Here is an 18148-nt window from a genome sequence, read left to right on the forward strand (position 1 = left end):
CCAAAAATCTTATACCCTCCTTCCTACACCAACTCCTTAGCCATGCGTTAAGCTGTATGATCTTCCCATTTCTGGCCTCACTAGCACATGGCACAGGTAGCAATCCTGAGATTACAACCCTGTTGGTCCTGCCCATTAATTTAGCGCCTAACTCCCTGAACTCATTCTGCAGAACCTCATCACTCTTCCCAACTATGTCATTGGTACCTCCACGGACCACAGCCTCTGGCTGTTCAGCCTTCCTCTAAAGAATGCTGAGGACTCAATCCGAAATGTCCAAGACCCTAGCACCTGAAAGGCAACATACCATTGGGTAATCTCGTTCTCATCCACAGAACCTCCTTTCAATTACCCTAACTAATCAATCCCCTATCACCACAGCTTGCCTCTTCTCCCCCCCTCCTCCCACCATTCTGAATCGCAGAGCCTCTCAACACCAGAGACTCAACTATTGTGACTTTCCTCTGCCAGGTCATTCCAATCCCCCATCCCCCCACTAAACAGTACCCAAAATGATATAGCTGTTATTGAGGGAAATGGCCACAGGGGTACTCTTCACTGGTTGTTTAACCCTTTTCATCTTCCTGACTATTACCCAGCTTCCTGTGTCCTGTACCTTGGTGTAACTATCTCTCCATATGCCCTGCCTAACACCCCCTCAGCCTCCTGAGTGATCTGGAATTCAACCAGTCTCAACTCCAACTCCTTAAACATGCTGTGCTAAAACTGCAGCTGAATGTACTTCTCGCAGGTGTAGTCATCAGGGACACTGGAAGTCTCCCTGTCTTCCCGCATCTCACAAGAGGAGCATTCCACGATCCTTCCTGGGACCTCTACTGTTCTAATTGAGAAGATATTTTTTTAAAAAGGGTGCATGGGGGAGGGAGAAAGGGAAATTCTACCTACAGTTTTTTTTGCCTTCTCTCACTGAAACCTCTTCTCGCTGAAGCTTCGAAGAGCTAAAGCCCAAGAAATAATCTCCACTCTAACTACTCCGACACTGGCCCACTCCACTTTCTGCTGCCTTACTTTAGTTCATTTTTGCTAATCAATCCCAAATGCTGATTGGCCACTACTCAAAGCACCAAACTGCCGGGAGTCACTGCCTTTTCTACTCAATCAACGAACGCATCTTATTGGGCTTCCAATCTCCAATTGGGCACTGCTCAATGAAGCAATAAAGCCCACAACTTCATGTGTTTATGACTCCATTAATTGTCAATGAGACTGGGGGGGGTGGGGAGCAACTTCTATCTTACCTAATATTCTGACAATAATTTGCCAAGAATTTTGCTTAATAGAACAAAAAGGCCATTCCATTCCAATGTATCAAAACACTGAATTTCATCTCAAACTCAACATTGTTTGAGCCCTGACCTCATTCAAGATCCTGATCATGATCCACAATACCTACCCAATTCAAAGTCATAGGCAGTCCTTACTCCAGATGCAATTTCCTATTAACCTGGGATGCTCAGCTTTCTTAACACTTACCTCTTTGATTCAGAAATATTGCTAAGAGCATTAAAACTGCTCCCATAGTTTTCAGACCTTGCTACTTATTAACTCAGTTCAAAGTGATTTCACACCTTTCCTACATTAGCTTCATCCTACCTTTGTTATCTGTACCAATATATCATGTGCTTTCCCATTTAACAAAATAGAAAACTGTCATAAATTGTCAGATTTCAGTAAATATTATGTGAATAGAACCTTGTACTTTGTCTTCTTTGGTTCCAAGTTTATCAGTACGTTTTCTGGCTGATGGCCCCGAGAGTCACCCTGGGACCTGGACACAGTCAGTGGTGCATGCAATTCAATCAATAAAGGGGCAGGATGCAAAGCTTCCTTGTTCACAGTTAGTGTGGATTCTATTTGGCCTGAAACAGAACACTGAAAAATATACACCATAAAAGTATATTAGTACAAGAGGGAGATCAAATTTCAAACAAGATTTTATGCTTATATCAAATTTCAGTAGAATTCCCAACTGGTGAAACACAGTGTATTTTAAAGCTGGTTGTAGTTAGAAATATATAAGCACAGTTACCAAGATCTACCAGGTTAAATACTAGGACAACACAGTGGTATCAGGGCTGTGGGTTAGAAATTTGGGATCTGCTATTTTAAATGTTAATTCACAAGTGAGTGAGTTGATCTTTAACATACTGTGGTGAACTACATATACCTGTCTGGACACGCCCCCCCCCCCCCCCCCCTGCTAACTGCTCCTGTGGCTTCTCCCACGGACCCCGGTATAAAGGCGATTGGAGACACAGCCCCGGCCTCAGTCTCCAGGATGTAGTGTGGTGGTCAATTGCTGCTTGTTCTTTCTCCCAACTAATAAAAGCCTATATCTCACCTCACGTCTCCGTCAGTTATTGATGGTGCATCACATACATACAGTAACAAGGCGACATTTTACACTGTGGCAACTTGAATTCCTAGATCTTAAACAGGGTGCTTGCTTATCATAAGCAAAACAAGCTTCCTGCATATTAAGAAAGCTGGCTTTAAAATATCATTCTCTGAACTTCTGCTATAGTTCTGGATTCACAACAGTTTAAGCTTACACTTCCAGCTGGCTCTCAAGTCTTTTGTAGCCAGTAAGAAGCACCACAACTCTGATTAACAAGGGTAATCTCGGAATTTTAAAATGAACCCCAGCCCTTTCAAATTTGACCCAGTTTTCAGTGGAAAGAACACAACAGTTCATGGAGAAGGAATTCAAATAAAGAGTAACACAGGCCTTCCCATAAACCGTCACCTTTCAAGGTTTCTCATTCTGATACATGATTTTCTGAAATCAAAACAGACATGGCTTAACAATTCCTACTCTGAAACAAAGAACCCTGAATGAAAACTGTCGGAAAGCACTTTTGCAAACGGCTCATATCCAACCCTCAAGATCCGGGGTTCAAATTGTCCTGTTGTCCATGTGGTCCAAGGCAATGACTATTCATGGGTGATGGCAACTGTAAGAACTCTGAATAAACCATGGGCCATGAAGCAATCCCAGGAGTCACACAGGAAACTTCCTGTTGTGCAGAGCACACTCCAGTCATTTCAAAAGCGAGGAGTGGTTGAGAGAGCAACCGGGTAAGTATGAAATGTTAGGCATTTTTACAATTAATTGAGTTAAACTAAATGTTTTGAAATAAAACCACAGTACACAGGAACAGAATTAGGCCATTCAGCCCTCTAAGTCTGCTCTGCCATTCCATCATGTCTGGTTTATTATCCCCCTCAACCCCATTCTCCTGCCTTCTCCCCATGGCTTTTGATGCCCTGACTAATTAGAACCCATTAGCCTCCACATTAAACTTACCCAATATTTGGCCTCCACAGCCATCTGTGACAATGAATTCCACAGATTCACCATCCTCGGGCTAAACAAATCCCTGCTCAACTCCATTCTAAATGGACATCCCTCTATTCTGCGGCTTTGACTCACTCATATAGGAAACATTGTCTCCACATCTACTCTAACTAGGCCTTTCAATATTAAATAAGTTTCAGTGAGATTCTGTCCCCACCTCCTCCCACCCCCCGATTCTTCTGAAGACCAGTGAGTACAAGCCCAGAGCCATCAAACACCCCTTGTATGTTAACTCTTTTATTCCTAGAATAATTCTTATTATCCTTCTCTGGACCCTCCTTTTGCCAGCATATCTATTCTTAGATAAGGGGCCCATAACTCATAATACTCCAAGTGCAATCTGAACAATACCTTATAAAGCTTCAGTATCACATCAGTGCTCTTATATCCTAGTCCTCTTGAAATTAGTGCTAACACTGCATTTGCCTTCCTTATGAACATCTCAACCTTCAAGTTAACCTTGAAAGAATCCTGAACAAAAAAAAATTACATCCCTTTGCACCTTTGATTTTTGAATTTTCTCCCCATTTACAGAAGAGTCCACATCTTTATTCCTTCTACCAAAGTGCATTACCATACACACTTCCCTACACTTTATTCCATCTGCCACTTCACCTGTTCTCCCTAACTAAGTCCTCCTTCAGACTAAGTCCTCCTTCAGACTCCCTGCTTTCACATCACTCCCTGCCCCTTCCACCTATCTTTATATAATCTGCAAATTTGGCCACAAAGCCATGAATTCTGTCACACAAATCACTGACATAAGATGAAACAAAGTGGTCCCAATACTGACCCCTGTGGAAAATCACTCAACACCAGCGGCCAACTACAATTGGCTGCTTTATTCTCACTCTTTGCCTCCAGCCAATGATCTATCCATGCTAGCATTTTTCCTCTAATAAAATGGGCTCTTAACTTTTTTAAGCAGCTTCATGTGTGGGATCTTGACAAAAGCCTTCTGAAAATCCAAGTAAACAACATCTACTGCCACTCTTTTGTCTATCCTGTTACTTTCTCAAGGATTCCAATAGATTCGTCAGGCAAGATTTCCACTCAAGGAAACTTTGCTGACTTTGCCCTAGTTTATCATGTGCTTCCATGTACCCCAAAACTTCTTTCTTAATAATGAATTCCAACATCCTCCCAACCACTGAAGTCAGGCTAACTGGCCTATAATTTCCTTTCTTCTGTCTCCCTTTCTCCTTCATGAGTGGTGTGACATTTGCAATTTTCCAGTCCTCTGGAAACATTCCAGAATTAGTGATACTTGAAAGATCATTACCAATACTCCTGTAATCTCTTCAGCTACCTCTTTCAGAACCCAGCTGTATTCCATCTGGTCCAGCTGACTTATCTATCTTCAGACCTTTCAGCTTCCCAAGCACCTTCTCCTTAGTAATAGCTCACTTCTACACTCAAATTCCTGACGTACTGCTAGTGCAGGGGTTCCCAACATGGGGTCCATAGACCCCTTGCTTAATGGTATTAGTCCATGGCATGTAAAAATGCCATAGCATATAAAATTGGGAACCTCTGTGCTCAAGTCTTCCATAGTAAAGACTGACTCAAAAGTATTAAGTTTTTCAACCATTTCTTTGTCCCCCCCCATTATTACCTCTCCAGCTTTATTTTCCCGTGGTCCAAAATCCACTCTGGCCTTTCTTTTACTCTATTTAACTGAAAAAAAAATTTGGTATCCTCTTATATTATTGGCCAGCTTACTTTCATATTTCAACTTTTCTCTCCTTATGTTTATTTTAGTTGCCTTCTGCTGGTGTTTTTTTTAAAAAAAAGCTTGCCAATCCTCTTAACTTTCCACTAATTTTTGCTATACTTCTTTTGCTTTTATGCTGTCTTTAACTTCCCTTTCCAGCCACATTTGCCTCATCCTATCTTTAAAATATCTCTTTCTCTTTGGGATGTATCTATCCTGTTCCTATCACTATCGTAATATTGCCCTTTTTATATCTCCCTTTGTAATTTATATCCCATATCCTGGCTACCGTTCAGAGGCTTCCCATCAATGTTTCATTACCTTTGCAGTGTCTTAACTCTACCCACAATGATTCTATATCTTCTGCTCTTATGTCTCCTCTTTCTAAGGATTTGGTTTCAGTTTTTTTTTTAAACCAACAGAGCCACCCCATCCCCTCTAACTACCTGTCTGTTTCAATACAATGTGGATCCTTGGATGTTAAGCTCCCAGCTATGATCTCCTTTCAGTCACAAGAAAGTGATGCCCACAGTGTCATACCTGCCCACATCTAACTGCATTACCTTATTCTGTACATTGCATGCATTCTGAAAATACAACGCCTACAGCCCAGGGTCAACTCCTTGGTTTTGCTGACTGGAAGTTTATTGTTGCAACACCACTCAACCAGTTGAGCTGTCTCAGTCCTGCACATCTCATTGCCATTTGACATTTTACAACCAATAATGTATTTCACAAATTTATTGCTGGTGTTTGAGCTGTGTTTAGTCATACAGTCACGAATTCAGATGGATGAGGGGAGATCTCATTGAAACCTTTCAAAGGTTGAAAGGCATAGACAGAGTAGAAAGGATGTTTCCCATGGTGGGAGAGTCTAGGACAAGAGGACACAGCCTCAGGATAGAGAGGCGCCCTTTCAAAACAGAGATGCAGAGAAATTTCTTTAGCAAAAGGGTGGTGAATTTGTTGCCACATGCAGCTGTGGAGGCCAGGTGGTTGGGTGTATTTAAGGCAGAGATTGATAGGCTCTTGAGTGGACATGACATCAAAGGTTACGGGGAGAAAGCCGGGAACTAGGATTAAGGAGGAGATAGAAAAAAGGATCAGCCATGATTGAACGGCAGAGCAGAGTCAATGGGCCAGATGGCCTAATTTTGCTCCTAAGTCTTATGGTCTTAGGAGTGTAAAGAGAGAAGAGCAACAGGCTAAGTAGGCATCCTTGAAATGTGCCTGTGTCGATTGTCACTGTGGAGGAGATGTTAATACCAATCCATACTAACTGTGGTCTCCTGATGAGAAAGGATCAACTTGCCCAGGGAGGTAGGGCTTAATTAATAACTGAGGAGATGGTGGTGTTGAACACCAAGTGGCATCATTCACCAGCAGACTGACATAGATGCTTTGGTGTTGTCTAGGTGGTTCAAAGTAGAGTGTAAAGCCAGTGAGACTGCATACACTTGCAGATCACTTGCTATGGTAGGCGTATTGTAGCAGACCCAGGTCCTTGCTTAGGCAGCAGTTAACTCTAGTTATAACCAACCTCTTATCTTCATTACAGTACATATAACATTACCACAAGGAACAACCCCTTTTCAGCTATGATGTTGTGTCAACCTTTCAATGTACTCCAAGATCAATCTAACCCTCTCTCCTTCCTAACTCCTCCAATTTTCCTATCATCCATGTGCCTACTTGAGAGATTCTTAAATGACCCTGATGTATTTGCCTCGATCACCATCTTGCTGACATCCCCTCAACACTTCTCTTCATCATGTTAAGATTATGTCCCCTTGTATTAGCTACAGTATTTCCACCCTGACTCTACCCATGCCTCTTAACATTTTGTACCCCTCTATCAAGTCAGTCCTCAATCTCCTTCACTCCCAAGAGAAAAGCCCTAGCTTGCTCAGTCTATCCTTGTAAGACATGCTCCAGTGCAGGAAGAATCCTGGTAAATCTCCTCTGCACCCTCTCAAAAGCTTCTACATCCTTCCTATAATGAGGCAACCAAAACTGAACACAATATTCCAAGTATGGTCTAACCAGAGTTTTATGGAGCTGCACCATTACCTCACAGCTCTTCAACTCAATCCCCTGACTAATAAAGGCCAACACACCACACAGCTTTTTAACAACCTAATCAATTTGCACAGTAACTTAGAGGGACCGATGAACATGGACCACAAGATCCCTCTATTCCTTCACACTGCCTGTATTCTGCTCTCAAATTCAAACTTCCAAAGTGAATCACTTCACACCTATCTGGGTTGAACTCCATCTGCCACTTCTCAGGTTAGATCTGCATTCTGTCAATATCCCACTGCAATCTACAACAATCCTCCACACTATCTGCATCTTTCTGTCATCTGGAAACTTACTAACCCACCCTTCCAATTCCTCATCCAAATTATTTATATTTAAATAAATCACAAAGAGCAAGAATCCCAGAGCAGCTCCCTGCAGAGCATCACTAGTCACTGACCTACAGGCAGAACACACTCCATTTACAACCACCCTCTGCTTCTTGGGGCAAAGCAATTCTAGATGTGTGTGAGATAGTCTTTGAGGCAGCTCACCAGTGCTCTTCTTGAGCACTGGCATGATTACTGCCCTTTGAAGGGGGTGGGAACCACAGTTCACAGAATCAAAAGGTTGAAGATGTCCTTAATCAGCCCAGCCAGTTAGTTGGCACAGGTTTTCAGTATCCAGCTAGATACATCATCAGGGTCTGCTCCCTCATGAAAAATGTAGTTATTGAGAAAGAGTGTTGTTTTATTCCAAAAAAGAATATTGACAGGGTAGAGACTTCTCACTCTAGCTTCTGCACCTTGATTTGCTGATACTTAAAGGATTAGCAAGAAGTCTCAAAGGATCACCTTTAATCTTTTTTTTTCTATGCAAAAAATAGACCAACAGTTTATCGCTGGTGTCCTAACACTGTCCACTTACGTATACTTGGAAACTAAAATTCTAACAACATGCTCATCACACAATCTTATTTTCACTCTCACTACCAACATCATATTTTAGTACACTTTCTATAGGGTAGAGCTTGACTTGAGAGTTTCTAAGTCTCGTTGGGGGTGGTGGGGGGTAGGCAGGAGGAGAAAGAGACAAAATCAGGGAGTACTGGTAGGAATCCTGGCAATACACAAGCAGCTTTTCTACCTAATTAAACCAAAAGACAAACATTAACGTTCGATCAGATCATTAAAAATAACAAGTTCTGAGATATCTTGGTGTGACAACACATTACCTTATTTCCACTAGAGAATTTTGAAGCTGAGATTATTAAAATAATACAGGTCAATCAACATCCAAAAGGGAAGCAATAACATTTTTGATTATTCTTTGCAATAATTAATCTCCAACAACCATGACTACTCTGTTGCACATTGAGTAATGCTACATCTAAAGACAATCATTGTCATCTCCCTGCAATGGGCTCCACATTTTGGCTAAAACAGATGTTGAGGGCAGACCAAATCCAGACATAGAACAGAATTAGACTAAACTAAATATGTTTTGATAAGATACACCAGATGTTAAAGGATGAATGTTGTGCTCTACCCTCCCTCTCAAGGAATTCAGCATACTTTATAACAATCTACAGAATTGAACATTGCAACTTCTCTCAGGCTAATCAATTGTTAGGCCAGTTTCTCCAAAAAACTTGACTATTTTCTAACTTGGACTGTGATAGCTCCCTTCCCCCTCGTGCTCTTCAACCAGCATTTCCAGTCTATAAAAGACTAACCAATCAATTTCATCAAGTTTAATTCAAAAGCTATTACCCAAATTAAATTGGATGTGAACTATTTAGGTCAGTGAATATTCTGAAATCACTCTGAATCATTTTTTTTTAATAGGAACAGTCAATCCTATTAAATTAGACTCAACTGTACCACAAAGTTGCCTGCCTTCCACAGAAAACCCAATTTTTTGTTTGCAATGTATGATTCAACTACTATTAACCAAATTCACCTGCTTGGCCAATAACTTTTCCTTAAGGAGACAAGAAAAAGCAGGAGAGAACATTTGCAGTGCTATTCAACAAGCCCTGTATTTTTCTCCAATTCTAAACATGTTACACTTCCTAACCTAACCAGCTGCATCCATATCAATAACACTTGTTATTCCCCTGCAACAACACCAAAAAAAATGTTATTGATATGGTTGCAGCTGGTTAGTTTATCATTTCCATCCATTCTTAATTGCCCTTGAACTGAATTTCTTGTTTGAGTTAAGAATCAATCATATATACACCAGACTAGGTAGGGATAGTATCTTTTTCTCCCCATTTCTCTTGTATATCAGGTGGTGGTCTTTACTTCCCTTTAATTGGGTTATTTCAGGTTTCTCGCTTTGTGGCTACCTGTAAGCAAACAAATCTCAAGGTTGCATACTTTATACATTCATTGAATAAATGTACTTTGAATGTTCATTTCCTGATGGAGACTTGAGAGTCACATGGGCACACAATGAGCGATTCCAATTTTCTATTCCTTATCTATTGAGTTTAATTCTAAATCTTCAACTGTTTGATAGCTTGATAGCACATCAACATACAGACCTCTGGATAACCATTCAATAATTTCACCTCCGCACAATCACATTCCCTTAATGACTATGCCCTCAACTATCTTGTTCTTGAACTCAACCTCGTCTATCCTGCCAGCACTCTCTCTCCTATTCAACTGTGTTCTTAATTTTTTCATTTTGTCCTTCTCTTAACTGGATTGGTGTCAACTCTTACCTGATTACATATGCAAACTGTCTGGAGCTTTTTTTCCAACTTAAAATATAGGAACCAGGGAATAAATGTAGAATGCAACTGGGAGCTCAGGATAACCCTTAAGAACAGAATTAAAGTGCTAGGCAAGTGTTCATCTAATTTGCATTCAATCTCATTAATATAAAGGAAGGCATAGTATTTTAAACACTGTGCATTTGCAAAATGTTGTACTGATGACAATATGTCCAAATATGAAGTACTGGCAACAGACTCTTCCAATATCATCAATTTGAGATTTCCAATGTCTATTGTTGTTTGTCTTCTATTAAAAAAGCAATTAAAATGTCACTTATCTGCCCTGCAGCTATTACACAAAGCCAAACATGATTGGCAAAGCACTCATCTGTTTACGACCATCTTCAAAAATGCATCTGCTTCAATGGAAAATTGTGTAATTGCTCTTTGATTCAACAGACTTTTTTTGATGTCGTGCATAGGTGTTGTGCCACTTCTGATCAAAAGTTTATCTAAATGTCTCATGACAAAAACTGTATCGTTCTCCCCTAAGGGAAATTAAAATACACTTTGCAACAGCTTATGTGACTCCCCTTTTCGGTCCATGGATCAAATAAGACTACTGCATTTTAGCTTTAATTGTTTCTGCTATTTGGAGATTATTTGGATTTTCTCAGGAGGCATTAATAATTACAATAGCTGTTTTAACTCCGAGTAAACTGAAACTGTAGATGCTGCTGAAAGTAAATTTTGATATAACACCGAAAATATATTGGCGTGGTATTCAGAATAACCTTAGCAACCAAGTCTAAACAGGGAGGGTAAAGACAGGTGACAAGGCAGGATTAATGGATAAACTTCAGTGTTCTATTTTTGAATAGGAAAAAAATTGATTTTACATAGTAAGGTGAAACGAGGAGGTTGTGTTCCCAGATAATGGGCTGCAGTGCAATTTTCTGTACTCAGAAGCCACATCATCTGTGCCTGTGTCAAAATCAAATCAAATAGTATTTATTTATTTACTTGCCCTCCCATCCTTCACCACATACACCCCCCCCACCACCAACCCTACACAAAGTCCATGAGCAGCAAATTTTCTCCCATATCTAACATATTGCGAAAGTGATTTGAACACTGAGTGTGAACTTCTTCAACCCCAGCAGCCATAACGTGGGGGTTGCCTGTTGAAATTATCAGAGCTAACTGAGATACCCGAGTTTCTTATATTTTTCTTAGGATGGTGAGAAGATCGCCAGTGTTGATCTGTCCCTTGGAGTTGATTACTGGCCATGCTCTTGCAGAATAGGGCAGACTATCAGAAACCATCTCACTTCATTAACCCACTGTGGCATACATGTTATACAAGTACGTTATTCAAAGTATATTAATTATGCACTGCACATATAGCTTATTAGGGGTAGGTGAGGGTGCATGGACAAGTGGAGTTGTTAAATAAAATGGTGGACAGACTGATTTTACCTGATGCATTTACCCAGTACTGCCAATCCCATGAGATCTCAGACCAGGCTAGCACCCACAGGCCTCCTGAGCATAAACCCAGACTCAGGGTAAGAAATAGATCTACGAATTAAACTGTCTTGCCATCATTCTGTACACAATGTGCTCAGCTTAGCTAATAAATGTCACTTTTGCATCAGAGTTGAAATCATGGTTCAAGTTCTGACAATTCATTAATAGAACAATCAGTAGTTCCAGTGACAGATGCAAGAGAGAACCTGAGGATTTACAGTAGAGTGACATGGAGCAGGGAGTGAGGATGTTGGGCTTGCTCAATTGGAACCAGCATCTTCCCAATGAGCCACCCTCCGTCATGATGTTATTATAAGCAAATAAGTAACCATTTCCCTTCCAAATGTTACCTTTCTCTTTCCTTTCTTCGGAGCAGATGAACACATCCTTTTAGTTGAGGATCTTGAAGAGGTCGACTGTTTCTCAGGAGCATTAAGTATTTTTAATAAATCCGATGGCTGGACTGGGGTGGAGTTCTCATTGTGATCATTAACGTTCTGCTGTTTTTCAACATCAAAAGGATTATGCAGCTGGTTTAAAAAAATTAATGGTGAAATTTTTGTTTTAAAATAATCCAGAACTGGTGGTCACATGGTTGAGTACAGTAATCTCTCAACTGCTTTACATGTCATGATTATAAATAATTTGAAAAATTCACCAGATCTACAGCAATAGAACATCAACTTACAGGAGGATTATACATATTTTGTTTTCGCCTGCATATAAACATTCAAATGGACATTTTGCAAGAAATTCAATCCAAAAAGCTGACACCTACTATAGCCTTCACTTTTTTCCATCTTCTAGAGTATTAAATTGCCTTCACTAGTCTATTCCAGGAACATCCTTGATAAACCGATCACTAATATTTTGAGGTGATTCTGAACAAGGTTTGTCAGAGCTGTGTGGGAGGTTTACACAAATTTGGTAGGGAAGGTGTACAGCAGGAGACGAGGAACAGACAAGTATATTAGGAAAACCATCTGCAGATGTGTGGGAAGAATACAAGATGGAACTGAACCCAATTTTGATGCAACATGTCTGACAAGCAAGGCAGATAAAATGAGCGTGGTGTCTGGCATATAGAAAAAGATACCGTTACCATCACAACAATGAGATTGAAAGATGGACAGAACTGGTAGTACAACATTCCAGGATACAGGTGACATCGTGGATGGAGGGTGAGGGTGGGAAACTTCAGTAAGGAGGCTGGACTTCCAAGAAGGTTCTTCATATGAGGCCTTAAACTGCTTATACAAAAGGCTAAAGAAATTTGGGAAGTCCCTTTTGACTTTCACCATTTATTTTTTTAATCAATGCACTATAGAAAGCATTCTGTCCAGACGGATCATGGCTTACTGTGGCCCATGACGGCAATAAACCGCAGAGGCTCATGGACGCAGCTCAGCACATCACAAGAAAAGGTCTCCCCTCCATGGAGTCTGTAATGAGTACTTGCGGCCTTGGTAAAGAGGCTAACCTAATTAAAGAGCCCACCAACCCCAGACAATTTCTTCTCTCCCCACCACCCCATCAAACAGAAGATACAAAAGCCTGAAAGCACATACCAGCAGATTCAAGGGTAGCTTCTACCCCACTGTTATCTAATGGTACCTGTGGTGAATTACATATACCTGTCTGGACACGCACCCCCCCCCACCCCCGCTGACTGCTCCTGTGGCTCCTCCCACAGACCCCTGTATAAAGGCGATTGGAGGCAGTCTCCAGGATGTTGTATGATGGTCGAGAGTTATTGATGGTGCATCAGTACCCTAGTAGGTAAAATGGACTCGTAACTTCACAATTTACCTCGTTATGACCTTGTACATTTTTGTCTATCTGCACTTTCTCTGTAGCATTTTATTCTATACTATTACTGATTTGCCTTGTACTGCCTCGATGCATTATTATAATGAAATAATCTGTACGAATGTCATACAAGAGGGGTTTTCCACTGTACCTCAGTATGTGACAGCTTAAACCAATTTACCAACAAATTTATGGGTAGAGCTCAGAAATCAAAAGGGAGCAGCTGCTTTGTTAGAAATGCACTGTTGGCTCCCAATCTGTCAGGAGATAGTGGAGCAGATATGGAAGAAAAATCACGGAAGAGTTCAAAAATGATGGGGTAATGTTAGTCAGGACATCCCCACAACAATATCACCAGAATCAGGAGAGCGTGAAAGACGTAGTGGGCCAGAATTATTTTTTCCTCCAAAGTCTGTCCAGGGGAGATTTTTAAGTTACTGCATTTAGTAGAAAAGAGGTGGCTCTTCTCTAGTAAAGTGGTGATACTGGGTTTAGTCTTTGAAAAAAGTATTGGAGGGAGTGTTACTTGACATTTCAGAGAAAGTGATTAAAACCTTAGTTTAAATGTCACTGTGGGGAAATGTAAATAGGCTGGAAATTAAGGTCCCAAATTGATGGAAGACTAATTTCAATATGCCTGAACTAGGCAAAAGTGGACTAAGAACATCTAAATTACAGGTAACCAGTGGGAGTTAATATACGGTAGAAATTTCAGGAGCAGCATGTTCCCAATTTGTTGAAGGATTAGGCCAGCAAATCTAAAAACTCTGGATCTCATGGAGATTTGAAGGTTGGTAAAATGGGAGAAAGGTAATTTATGGTAAGTTTAGAAACCTGAAAGCAAGCAAGACTTTTCAGGAGCATATAATATAGTGTTGGAGTAGCAGTGGAAGTGTAATTAGCAGTTAATTAGGGGACATGAAATGGTATAGCAGGCAAAATTAAAGAAAATCCCAATATGTACCAAGGGCAAGAGTATAGCCAGGGAGAGAGAAGGACACATTGGAGACGAAAACTGCAATCTGTATGTATAGTGGAGGACTTCCCGTAGGTGAGTTTTTAAAAGAATATATCTCATCTATATTTACAATATAAAGGGATAGCTGGTAGGAGGTGGTGGTGGAATTCATGAACAATTTACCATTATAAAGTGTGTAATGATCTTAATAGGCTTACAGGTAGACAAGTGCCAGGCCTGATGTGTTGTATCCAAGGTTGCTATGGAAAGCAAGAGAGTGAGATTGCTCAGATAATTTTCAAATCTTGGCTAGCTAAAGAAGAAATGGTAGGTGTCTGGATACTGTCAAATGTGGCATGATCATTCAAGAAGGGAACCAAAGTAATTACAGCTTTACTAAGGGGAGTCCGTTGACTAATGAAATTTAATTTTTCAAGGAGGTGATTAAGTGTGTTTATAAGGATAATATTAATATTTACGTGGATTCAGTAATAGCTTTGACAAGGTCCTATCTGCAAGACTGGTCCAAAATCTATAAACCTTTGGGGACCAGGGTGTTGGCAAATTATGTTTAGAGAATGATGATTAAGGCTGCTTTTATCATTGTAAGCCTGTGACCAGTAGTATACCACAGGGATCAGTTCTGGAATACTTACTGCTTGATATACACATTAATGATCTGGACATAAATGTAGGTGGAATAAATAGTAAAGCTCACGGATGACAGGAACATTTGTAGAGGTGATAGACAGGGCAGTCTTTTACTACAGTAAAGTGGGCAGAGAAATAGCAGATGGAACAAAATAGCAAAAATATGAGATGATGCATTTTGTGGTGATATCTGTGACTCAATGTATGTATCCTAGCCTTAAAGAGGTTCCCAACCTGGATTACACAGACCCTTTGCTTAATGGTATTGGTCCACAGTGTAGAAAAGGTTGGGAACCCCTGCAAATATACAACAAGTTGTAGGATCCTAGAAAGAACTGTATACAGAGGGACCGAGGTTCACGTGTCCAAGAAACCCTTAAAGCACCAGCACACCTAGATAAGCTGATGAAGGTGACACTCAGCATGCCTGCCTTGATTAGCTGGAGCACACAAGAACAGGAAGGTAATATGTAATCATAATATACATCATTGTTGAAGCTGAGGGTTAGAGGCTAAAGTTGGGACTCTTTACAGATCTGGTTACCACACTGAAAGAAGGATATGGTGCAGAGGAGATTCACCAGGATGGTGCCTGGGATGGAGCTTTCTAGCTAAAGGAAAAAGGAAGTATTGGCTCTTCGAAGCACAGAAGGCCAAGGGCTAATCGGATTGATGGAGCAGAGATAAAATAGATTAGGAAGTAGAAATTAATCCCTTAGCAAAGGTTTAAGGTAACATTAGGACATTTAGATATTTCCCACCCGGGGATGATTGAAACCTGAATTCACTGCTTTCTGAATAATGGAGGAAGTTATTCTTGTATCATTTTAGTCGTACGAGATGAGCATTTGAAATGCCATGACATTGATGTAGTTGCCGAAAATACACCACTTTAAAGGATTCCACCATCTCCAAAAGGATCCTGCCACTAAACACATCTTTGCCTCCACTTTCCGTAGGGATCGATTACTATCTGACTCGACTGGTCCACTTATCCTTCCCTACTGATCCGCTCCTAGAACTTAATTCTGCCAGCAGGACAAGTGCTATACCTGCCCCTAAAACTCCACCCTTACCATCATTCAGGGCCCCAAAAATTCCTCCCAGGTGAGGCAACATTTCACCTGTGAGTCTGTTAGTGTCATCTATCTTTCCTAGTGAGCCTCCTCCACATCGGTGAGACCTGACACAAATTGAGGGACCACTTCATCTGTACCTTTGCTCTATCCACCACATAAGGATTCCCCAGTGGCCACCCATTTCAATTTGACTTCCCATTCCAACATGTCGGTCCACGGCCTCCTCTACTGTTACAATGAGGCCACTCTCCGGTTGGAGGAGCAGCATGTCATATTCCCTCTGAGTAGCCTCCAATCTGATGGCAAAAAAAACATTGCCTTCTCTAACTTCCGGTAATTTCTCAACCCCACCTCACTCTTTTCTCTTTTCCCATTCCACCTCCTCTCACCCTTTTCTCTTCACCTGCCCATCACCTCACCTCCCTCTGACACCCCTTTTTCCTTTCCCTTTGTCCAATGGCCCACTGACCTCCCCGTTAGATTTCTTCTTCAGCCTTTTCCCTCAAAGTATCCCCTCCCACCTCACCTCACCCACTTGCTTCCAACAGCTGGTCTCACTGATCATCAGTACAACACACACATAATACTGGAAGAACCCAGCAGGCTAGGCAGCATCTATGGAAAGGAGTAAAGAGTTAATGTTTCAGGTTGAGACCCTTCATCAGGACTGGACAAAAACAAATTTGCATCATTGTCTGGTTGGGGGGGGGGGGTGCCTATGGTACAGAACCGAAAGCAGCTGTAGAGGGTTGTAAATTTAGTCAGCTCCATCTTGGGTACCAGCCTACAAAGTGCCCAGGACATCTTCAATGAGAGCTGTCTCAGAAAGGCAGCGTCCATTATTAAGGACCTCCAGCACCCTGTTCTCACTGTTAGCATTAAACTGAAGGCACACACTCAGTGATTCAGGAACAGCTTCTTCCCCTCTGCCATCTGATTCCTAAATGGACATTGAACCCGCAAACAATTTTTTCATATATATTTTTTGTCTTTGGCATGATTTTTAATCTATTCAATATAGGTATACTGTAATTGATTTAATTATGTTTGTATTATTATTTAGTTTTTTCTCTTCTATATTAGCTATTACATGGAATTTCTGTTGCTAAGTTAACAAATTTCACGACAGATGTCAGTGATAATAAATCTGATTCTGATTATTCCAGTTTCTGCCCCCTTCCTTTCCAGTCCTGATGAAGGATCTCAACCCGAAATGCTGACCAGTTATTCTCCTCCAATAATGCTGCCTGTCCTGCTGAGTTGCTGCAGCATATTTTGTGTGTTGAATCTTTAAAGACTAGCTTGACCTTTGGGAACTGCAGTGCTCTCTGATTAGACTTGTGATAAAATGCATCTCATTATTGACCAGCTTATACTTTTGTGCACTGCTCTGATTTGTATTTGAAGAACACAGAAAGGTGGTAAAATGGTTCATCAATCAAAACATCAAATACAGAAAAAGCTCCATGGCACTATTCAAGACTAGATTACTGTACAACACCACAAGAACAAAACTAGGTGGTGGCCTTTCAGCTCTGACCTTCAAAATCTGCATCAAGTACTATTTTCCTGCCCTATCCATATATCTTTTCAACTCGATTAATATCTAGAAATCTGATGATTTTTGATGGAATAGAAGGCATAGGGAATTCCAAGCTACCCTCACTTCAGTTCTAACTGGCCTATCTATTTTAAGGCCGTGACCAACACTTTAGCAGACAGCTCTATAAATTATCACTTTTCATTCATCTAAATCCTGGAGAATTGAGACCTCACACTCTTAACCACTTCCTCAATGACAGACTCACCATCCACAGAATCAACTGGTGAATCTTTGTTGGACTTTCTCTACAGCAAGTAAATTAATTTTGGGTAAGGAAACCAAACTTGTACACAGTTTTTCATGTATGGCCTCACTCAGCCCTGTACAATTGTAGAAAAGTATCTTCGTTCTTGAACTTTCTAACTGTATCACTCCTGCACATTTTCTTTCATTGGTTTGTGGACAAGGATATTCAGGTTCACTTGAACACAATTTCCTAATCATTCCCGAGTTTTCTACTGAAGGAGGTGACCTCAATTTTCCTCACACTGGATCCATCTGTCACATTGTTACCCACTCACTCAGCTTGTCTACATTCCCTTGAAGTCTCTGCATTTTCATCACTGCTCATAGTCCCACTTAATTTCATGTTATCAACTCAGATAAACCACTGATGTACATTATAAATAGACGGCGTGCAACAGGGTCCCCAATAGACAGCCTGCCATTCATGGA

General features: G+C 40.8%; 1 protein-coding gene across 2 annotated transcripts in view; it reads right to left on the reverse strand.

Moving 5' to 3' along the window:
• trim66 (tripartite motif containing 66) overlaps positions 1–18148 on the reverse strand; it is a 176681-nt gene that overhangs the window by 16432 nt on the left and 142101 nt on the right. Inside the window, exons 10-11 of one of the 2 annotated variants that reach the window (XM_059975841.1) lie at positions 11724–11903; positions 1714–1893 (exon numbers count right to left, since the gene is read on the reverse strand). In XM_059975841.1, the coding sequence (XP_059831824.1) occupies positions 1714–1893; positions 11724–11903 (360 nt within the window). The remainder of the gene's footprint in view (positions 1–1713; positions 1894–11723; positions 11904–18148) is intronic. The other variant, XM_059975842.1, reaches the window with a different exon arrangement.

Source organism: Hypanus sabinus, chromosome 7, assembly GCF_030144855.1.
Source record: "Hypanus sabinus isolate sHypSab1 chromosome 7, sHypSab1.hap1, whole genome shotgun sequence".
Lineage (NCBI taxonomy): Eukaryota > Metazoa > Chordata > Chondrichthyes > Myliobatiformes > Dasyatidae > Hypanus > Hypanus sabinus.